General features: G+C 39.7%; 1 protein-coding gene across 1 annotated transcript; it reads right to left on the bottom strand.

Moving 5' to 3' along the window:
* Positions 1 to 90: 90 nt before the first annotated feature.
* On the bottom strand, positions 91 to 7,861 carry gpr143 (G protein-coupled receptor 143). The gene is made up of 9 exons (XM_039819107.1): positions 7,541 to 7,861; positions 5,580 to 5,689; positions 4,913 to 5,007; positions 4,490 to 4,582; positions 4,180 to 4,289; positions 3,977 to 4,085; positions 2,847 to 2,964; positions 2,505 to 2,757; positions 91 to 778 (listed from the first exon to the last, which is right to left on the bottom strand). Exons 1-9 carry the CDS (start codon positions 7,794 to 7,796, stop codon positions 675 to 677), a joined length of 1,248 nt encoding a protein of 415 aa, XP_039675041.1. The 5' UTR covers positions 7,797 to 7,861; the 3' UTR covers positions 91 to 674.
* Between the last annotated feature and the right edge of the window lie 1,722 nt (positions 7,862 to 9,583).

Below are 9,583 nucleotides of genomic sequence, written 5' to 3'. Positions count from 1 at the left end.
GCGTCTCTTGAATTGTTTTTCTTAGCTCAGGAGTATTTTGTATTTTGTTAGTCACTCAAAAGACAATAAGAAACTGCCACCAACAAAACCTTACGAAATATTTTGGAAATTTAATATAGTATAAAATAGATGTGTGCAAAAATACAAGATGGACAACTGGAAATGCAGTAACTTAAAAAAAACCAAAAATAAACCACTAATTGGCTTATTACATTTTGTTGTGCATTTGAGAACTTAATGTCAATAGAGCACATCTAATTCAGTGAATTTTCCAGGAGAAATATTTCCTCAAGCACTTAAGGCACTTTTAAAGGTCAGCAAGTTATTAACCAAAAAATTGTCATGTTTGTTTTGTTGACTGACTGCTGTAAGAGACAGTGAAGTAGATTTGAACTCTTCAGCTGCTGTACTGTCGATGGGTTTGAATGTTACACTGTACTGTACTGTACTGCAGACAGATTTAAAAAGCTTAGGAAGGAATAAAAGGCTTAGAATCAAGAATTTGACTTATTTTGTTATACCAACTAATGAAATCTCATGACTAGTTAATATCTGGGGGAAATCTCAGCAGGATAATAGAGGCTAAGAGGAGACTATTTAAAAAAAAAAACTAGCTAAAAGAACAATGTAACACAGGAAAAGTAGAGGGAGGCGGGTTGTTGATCACCCCCCAGCTAGTGCCTCACAGAGTTCTCCAAGGATTCTCCATCAGCGTCTACTTCCTCATAGTCTCGTAGCTCGCTGGAAATGTGGATTTCAACTGTACTAGAGTCTGAACCTAGCAAGAAAAAATAGGGGTAGATTACTGGGTGGGACTGCACATGACACCTTCACAGCTTATAAAACGGCTCATCCATTGAGCTATTGATCTTGTATTGATACATACCTCCATCACAAATGTGCAAATGCATTGATTCAAAAATGTATTTTGGGAATTTCAATACACATCTTGCAAATGCAGTTTTTAATGTGGAAATGTTTAATGTATTGTATCTTAGAATTGGGGGAGGCCATTTAAATGAATGAAAAACATAAATCCTTTAAAAGATTAACTTTATTAAGACTTGTCATTTCAGAGACACTGAATGGTGACACGAAAACATTGAATAGCCTTTGTACATGATCTACATTGTGCACAAAAAAAATGGTATAAAATGCTTTACAAAATCATCCCAAAATACATTTAATAGTATCTTACAGGCTTTTTGTCACAGCAGCCATTTTTGACATGTCGTAGTAGGAAAAGTGCAGGTGTTACTGATACATGTGTCGCAGTAAGCCGTGACAGTGAGCCAGCACGCACAAAACCAGGACCCTGAAACTGAAGCAGCTAAATGGAATTTTCCCTGCTGTGATGTGAAAAAGGCCGGTCATCACTCAGTGTTACCAGAATGAGAGTATAAATATTGACATTTTTATCCAGTGAACACACATCAGTGTTCAATCTACACTCAGTTGCCAGTTTATTAGGTACACCTGGCTAACTCTAAAGTAGTCTTATACAACAGTCCTACAATAACTCCTACCTTATAGGTCATAGTGTTGGGTGTTCCCCACATTTGTATAAATGAGGGTAAACTCACCTCTCAGTATTATACAACAGCACAACAAACTTCAGCCTCCAAAATGACTATTCAGTTGATTTCTAATAGCTTCGACAAACACTGATTATAACCTTCATGGAGATGTATTACAGGGCTCCTAACTGCATTAGTTTTGGCTAGGTGTACCCAAAACATTGCAAACTGAGTCTATTTTACCTGCTTCATCTATAAATTCAACCGCTTTTCCATTGCTCTCTGCATATCATTTTATGCATATCAGTAATGACACTTAAAGCTCTGTGTGATAACTTGGCACAATTGCAGCACCCTTAACAGAAGGTCAGAATTTGCACTTATTATGACGTGGCACAGTAAAAAAAGCATGCCCTGCCACGGTGGATTAACAAACAAAATCCTGTTTTTATCAGTTCATTATTGACAAAAATGCATAACTTGCAATTTCACACTACTGTAATAATCAATACACCGTAGATCAAAATAGACAATTCTGCAGGGTGTTTCTAACACTACATGCTTCCTTATTGCATCCAGTAGGAATACAAAAAAATATTGAAAAAATGTCAAAACAAAAACACCTACAAATGGGTCAAAACAGTGTTCATTTTCAATTGTGACCCGGGAGACAAGTGTATGGTCGAATGGAAGACCACACAAGGGTTAAAAATGTATCTAAGAGAGCTTTTGTCCTAGGCAATGTCTCCAGAGCTTTGCCACTGAATTTATTGAATTTATTTATTTAGAAACAGACTGGTTCTCACACAGTTGGAGCAGATTCCTCAGTGGAGGATATCATGCCATAATGATATCATCCAAAGAAAATATATATTGCATATTAAGTCCAGCGATCAGGAGACACCATGCACCAGGATGCTGATGCTATAGAGCTTCACCAGCCCTGATATACAGGTGAGTTGTTACTGTCTGTTCCTGCCCAATTACCTTCTGATAAGACGCTGATGGCGTCGGAGTGGTGCTGTCCGTTGCTCATGTTCTTCTTGGCTTCCTGGACATGACTCTGGTAGAGCAGAGTCGCACCCACCGTGGTATTATGGCCTGCTGCGTTAGGCACTGAAGTAGAAGCTGAGTCCCAGGCCAGCTCTCTGCTCCGCTGCAGTCTGAAGTCAACGTCGAAGCCTGTCCAGCCATGAAAGGCCAGGGTGTTGAGGAAAGCTTGCATGGGGTTCAGGATACCCTGAAAGAATCAAAATGCAGAAGAATCGAAGGTGTTAAGACGTTGATAAAACTAGTGTTCTTTATTCTGTCTTAATGTTTAAGACCCACCATGATAAACCATGTGATGAGGGAAGCGTTTCTGATATTCCTGAAACCGTTGTCATTGATGTCTGTCTGCATCTCCAGGTAGAAGAGGAGGCTCTCATTGATGATGTTGGGAACCCAGCTAAAACATCAACATGTCTCATTAGCTTTTAACAAGTCCCTCTCAATAAAACTTTAATATTGGACTAATTTTAACAAAAAAAAACCCACATAATTTTCAGCAAATGAATATGCAGCTGATATCCTAACGATGGTTGATTTTCTCTATTTAAGTATTCATGGATTTGCCTTGTGAGAGTCACATTAATGCGAGAATTACACAACAACAAGACGGCTTCATTATAAATTATGTCAGTAACACTTTATAATAAGGGTACAAATCATAAGCAATGCTTAACCAATGCATGACTCATGGTTTAAAGGAGCAATGCATAGGATTTAGTGGGAGCTATTGGCAAAAATTGAATATAATATTCATAATTAAGTTCTTATTACTTTATAATCACCTGAAACTAAGACTCGCTGTGTGTTCATTAGCTTAGAATGAGCCCTTCATATCTACATAGGGAGCGAGGTCTCTTCCTTGCAGCCCGCCATGTTGCACTACCAGGTTTCTACCGTACTGTTACGCGCCGTAGTATTTTGTGTTTGGGTTTTGCTGGGTTTTGGGTTTTGGGTTTGGGTTTTCACCAGCTCCAGAGTGGGCCTTTCATGTTTTTACGTTACTTGAAGGCCACTGTAGGTTCTACTACATGCTCGGAAAGGAATGAGGGGAGGTATTCAGTTGATTGCAATTTGCAACCTTACCGCTAGATGCCACTAAATCCTACACACTGGTCCTTAAATGCATGATTTAATGCAGGAAATCCAGGATATATCACCCATTCCTGTTGTTAATTAGTGAGCTTTAGAGGTGCTGGTAGGTGGAGAGCCAGGCTAACTGTTTGCCCACGTTTCCAGGCTTTATGCTAAGCTAAGCTAACCGGCTGCTGACTGATACCACTCTTAAATCTGTACGATAAATATGAAGCTACAATCTCATCTAACTCTACGCAAGAAAGCAAATAAGGGTAGTAACCAAAAACTATTCCTTAAGGATAAGTTTATCCCGTTGATAAAGAATGGTTACATACCAAATAAAGAACACCAGCATTATTTTAAAGAAGCGTATTTTTATCTCATTGGCCAGCCGTCTCTCATTTTCGGTGTAGATTCCTTGTCGTCCTTTTAGTAAAGATGTCACTAAATCGGAAGGATGAGAGAGGTGGATATGTAAGCCCCTGTGCATGTGTATGAATTAATTTGACATACAGAGATTTGAGAGCAAAGAACTGACCTGCAGATACGGTCCGATTAAAGAAGACGGGATTGGCTACGAGGACGAGCAGCATCGGTGCGTATGTGGTGACATAGTGGGGGATGGCGTGCTGGAGTCCTTGCTCACAACTGCACACAAATGCAACAAAATAATGAAATTAGCAATGGGAATCACAGCTATATAGTGCTAAACAGAGGTGCTGTCATCATTGACAAGTTATCCACGGTCTTTTCTGATAGTCTCAAGCTCTTGCAGGAGAAAAAGACAGTGACGAACGCTGACGGAAGGTGCTTGACAGTGCATTGAAAGAAACAACAAAGCGTCTTACTCAGAGATGGATGGGTAGTAGAGCATGGCCACTCCTTCAACACACAACAGCACAGCCAGACCCCACGTAATCATGTGGTAGAGGATAATGGTGCTGATGGGGAAAGAAACAAGTCATGAGACTGAGATCACAACACATGCTGCAGCTCTGTATCTTGAGGATAGCCCATTGAAACACAAGAATCTGATTTTGAACAAAATTCAAACCACTTTCAGGGTGTTTGCAAATGGAGTCATGAGACCAAAAAAAGAAGCATTACATCTATAATACAAAGTGAAAATAAGCGAGGAAGATGTTTCACACGTTGCGCTTGTTGTAAATGACACATTCTCAGCTCAGTTTAAAGCTTTCTGCTTCATTGTGTGTCTATAGAAGGAGAGGTTGAGGTGATAATGAATTTTAAATGGAACGGGAGGTGAGTACCTGATTCCTGCAGATGTTTTTACCACCAGGAAGACGTCAACAGCATAACAAAAGGTCCACCAAAAAGAAGCGCTGAAAAACAACTGGATCCACACCTGTAACACATAAATTGAATACTTATAATACAGGTCATAATTCTGATCATTCAGACAATAAGAAGCGTGAGTAATTGTGCCTTGCTTTTGAGCTTAACCTGTTATCTGTGACGTTATTTTATGGTCAGCTTTGCACATGCTTTTTGAGCATGCGTGAAACCCTGATTTTCCAGGATCACGCATGATATTATAATAAACAGAATTAGTTTTTCCACTACCTGTCATCTGTCAAGCATAAAGCCGTACTTAAACAACATATATGGTGCATTTCCTCGCATAAAGGCTAAGTTAAACCGTTTGATTGTTGAATCAAGGGGTGGCAGTAGCTGTGGACTGGTAGCTGGAGAGGTGCCAGTTTACCTCCTGGGAAACCCCCCCCCCTGCCTGTCCAGCAGTCGTAGCCCCCTCACTCTAACATCTGACCATTTGTGCATGAATAGGACCTGAGCATGTGTGTGTAATTCAGGCCTGTGTGTAGTGTGGTCTAACAACAGAATTTCCCCACTGGGTATAAATTGAATTAAAAATGAAATGTAATAAGGTAATGCTTTGTCAAAGAGCATCATACGTACTGCACTGCCAACACAGAAGACCTCTGGCCAGGCTTCAGTGCTGTTGGCCACTGAGACGCGGTCAATGATGGTCGGCAGGCCCAGCCAGACAGATGACCTTACAATGATACCTGGAGGAGGAAAAAAAACACACGATCTCTAATTGTTCACTGTTAAGCAAATTAGACATATCCTGCTTTGACGAAGAAAATGGAACAAACAAACAAAGAGGGCAAAACAAATGAACAGGGGATGTGGAATTGGTCTGTTTTTAATTAACATTGAAAAACATCATTTCATTCTGTATTATTAACCGTGTTAAATAATTAGATTCAGTCATGGGAGCCCTTTTAATAGCAGCTTTATGTCATGGAAATATGAACCACCTCCAGGTGTGTTTTATAAGGGAGTTTCCATTTCCTACATGAGACTCGGGACAACAGGAGCTCTCCCAGAATCTTAATGTGTTGCAGACTACACCCTGTTGTGTATTTCTTTTTTAAATTGTGTCAGGGGTGTGCTTCAAGCTCTTAGCTTGCAGTTGTGGATGAATCTCGCCGGGCACTAAGTACACAGAAATACATGACTTCATCTGCCTTCTCTTTCACCAAGTGCAGAGGCAAAGTGATGAATGATCAGCTCAAGGTTCACATTGGTTCTGATGCAGTGCAACAATCTGAAAATAATCCACTGCCTTTTGTGTGTTACTAAATGTGTAACAATTGGTTTCTTTAAGAACAATGCTGCATTCAGATCAACAGAAAAAAAGGTTTGCAGTGGTTAGGAGTCATTCATTACTCACATGAGAGGAGCATGATTCATTATTTTGTTTCAATAAGCTGCTTCAGAATTTTAAAGGGACAGTTCTCCCCCAAATCAAAAATACATATATTCCCACTTACATGTAGTGCTATTTATCAATCTAGATGGTTTTGGTGTGAGTTGAGTAGAGATGCCTTCTCTCCATTGTAATGGAACTAGATGTCACTCAGCAATGTCTCTTTCCTTAAATCATGACCCATTACTCAAGATAATCCACAGACCTTGTTGTCAAAAGTTTGATGTAGGAAACATTTTCTTTCGACCAAACTACATGCGCCAACTGTATCACCGCATAGAAGGAAGCATCATCTCAATGAGAGGCTCATGCTTCTGACAGGGCGTGATGTAAACATTGATCCTCGGCTGAGCTGTAACTGTAGCTAACCGATACTGCTAGCTCGCCTGAGCTAGCGCTACAGCTCAGCCAAGGAGGACAGAAATTGCCCACAAACAGGTCTGTGGATTAACTTTTTTTAATTATTTCATGTGACAAGTAAATACATTGATTGACTGATTTCTGGAAAGAGACATTGCAGTTTTTTTTAATGTATTTTTTGGCACTTTGAGCACCACAAGGGGAGTGCCACCCAGTTCCATTATAGGCTACTGGAGAGAAGACAGACGTCTCTACGTCGATATCTCCAACACTGGGCAACTCACAACAAAACAATCTAGACTGCTAAATTGCAGTACAGGTAAGATGCAAAATATGTATTTTTGATTTAGGGGTGAACTGTTCCTTTAAAAATGTATTTTGTACAAACTTGATCAAAGTCTCTGAGCTCAGATTTGCATTGCATCAGTTCGGAAGTTTCCAGCTAAAAAAAAAAAAGAGTGAACATTTGTATTATTGACTTACAAGTATGAACTTGTTTTAATGACTCATGTTGCAAAAGCTCATATGTGGAGAGATTCAACAGATCAATTACATTTTTACATAGCTGTACAAAAGTTATGTTTAATGTGTTCTCTGTTTGCATAAGCAGGTCAGATAGGCAAATGTAGTGCAACAAAAGGGTTAAAAACAACATATTTGCGTGCATAACTAGATCCAGCAAGCAACACCGCGTTGTAAAACTAGTTTCTCTCAGCTGTGATAAAAAAAAGAAAAAGACTTGGCCTGTACCAGCAGTTCGTTTTTTTTTTGTTTTGTTTTTTACCTGTGCATCCCAGTATGTCACATATACTGATGATGAACAATATCCGTGAGGAGGACGCGGGCCTTGGCAGCGGGTACTGTCCGAGTCTTCTGTATCCCTTGCGTTTTGGCAGAATTTGTAAAACAGCAAATACGAGACTCAGAGTCGCGCTTCCAAGACCTAAAGCCCCGAACAAGACGGGCTGGAAGGTGACCACAAACTCTGTCGCTGCGTCTCGGTTCGGGCAGCAGAAAGTCTCCAGCCGGGGGGAAGCCATGACGCACTGGGGGAAGAGAGTTAGAGAGAGAAATAAAGAAATGGTGCTACGGTATCAGGAGAAAGAAGAAAAAGACAAAAAAGGAGAAGAAATGATTGGGTACATGAGCCGACTCTGAGAAATCACGGGGTTGAATCATCATGTGCTTCCATTTAATCCCTGCAATTGTAGTTTAACTGTGCCACAATACAAGTAGCCTACCGTAACCGACAAAGGACTGTTGTGTGATTTAGGTCTGAACTTCGGTGAGTTCAGCAAGCTACTGTATATTTTAATTAGTGCATTCATGTACAGTATGTTGCAGTAGGTACTTGGCCTCTTCAGTATCCCTGATGAAAAAAACACACTCAAATAAAATTATAATAGGACATTTTAATTTCATATACTTTATTCTACCCCTGAGGGAAAATCATGAAGTTATACATACTGGTCAATAGAATAACTTTAATATTTAATATACAGAATATAATCTGTATGTGGGCACTGTATACTCTATTTTTATTATAGCAAAACGAGCAGTCAGTACATAATGACACTTAATTTGTTGCTAAAGGGAAATGGCTGTGCATCAGAAAACAGAAACACAAAGCACATAAACACATAATATAAATATAATATAGGAATGAGCAAATATATCATACAATATTTGGAATTTAGATTCTGATTGGGTATTTGTGGTTGGTTAAAGGCCATCCATCTGTCCTATTTGCCTCACTGTGTGTGGTTGCAATCTGGGATACCGTAACATAAATGTATGGTGAGCCTTTTGGAGGTGATGTGGGCCAAACTGTGAAACATCAGCAGTGGGAGACCAACTTGATAACCCTGGCTGATGTCCTCTATATCTACCACTTGTGCTATTTGGGGCTCATGTTTTTGTGATAACAGAAACGGACTGTGTAGTTTTCCACATGGATTACAGCATAAAAGATCCAGTGTTACGCTTTGATAAGCAGAGTGACTGTTAGACTGACTTTAAGTTTTAATCCAGAAAGCATGCAAAGTATGTTGTATCAGTCTTATAAAATGATTGATTTGCGCATGAACACAAAATCTAATTTTGACAAAGAAAGATTGTTCATGGCTGTCCAAAGAGTAAACAATGTCCTGCTTTCTCTTTGTTTAGGCAGTTATGAAAAAGTCAGATCTTTGCAACAAAAGTAAATGCTTTGTGCATAAAGAGAAATGGGAAGCCTACAAATAAATGAGTCCCATCATCAGATTCTTGATAACCAAGGCCCTTGCATAGGTTAGCTGAGACTTGCACCAGGATCAAGAGCCTATATTTGATATAATTTCCCTTCCAATATGTATGCAGCAGGCGTTCACCGCGTCCAGATACAGGCGAGTTCATGCCAGCTGCTGGAGCTGCTTGCTTGGACAGAGATCTGAGAAAACGGATGGACATTTGAAGCAGATTTATTTGGGAAACAAAGCATCAAGGGCTTTCATTATTCAGTACTACAGAGAGGGCATTCATTGAGTTTGTACAATGGCATTCTAATCCATATGCACCTTCTCTGACAAGGCATAAAGTCAATTGTATGGCAAGCTTGTAGCCTGCTGCCAGGGATTAACAACTCCCTGAGGAATACAGTTAGTATCGACTTGCTGTTTAAACGTCTGCTCTCATTTGCTGCCCTCTGCTGGTCTGCATACAATGTGATTTGTAGCGCCCCAAAACACAACAGATATTGCTGGTGCTGTGCATTTGGTAATAGCTGTGTGTGGAAAGATATACAGTAGCTACAACCATTACACATTGTTGTTGAACTGTATATTCATAG

This window comes from Perca fluviatilis, chromosome 12 (genome assembly GCF_010015445.1).
Source record: "Perca fluviatilis chromosome 12, GENO_Pfluv_1.0, whole genome shotgun sequence".
NCBI lineage: Eukaryota > Metazoa > Chordata > Actinopteri > Perciformes > Percidae > Perca > Perca fluviatilis.
The sequence above is the reverse complement of the archived record's forward strand: the minus strand, read 5'-3'. Positions and strand labels throughout refer to the sequence as shown.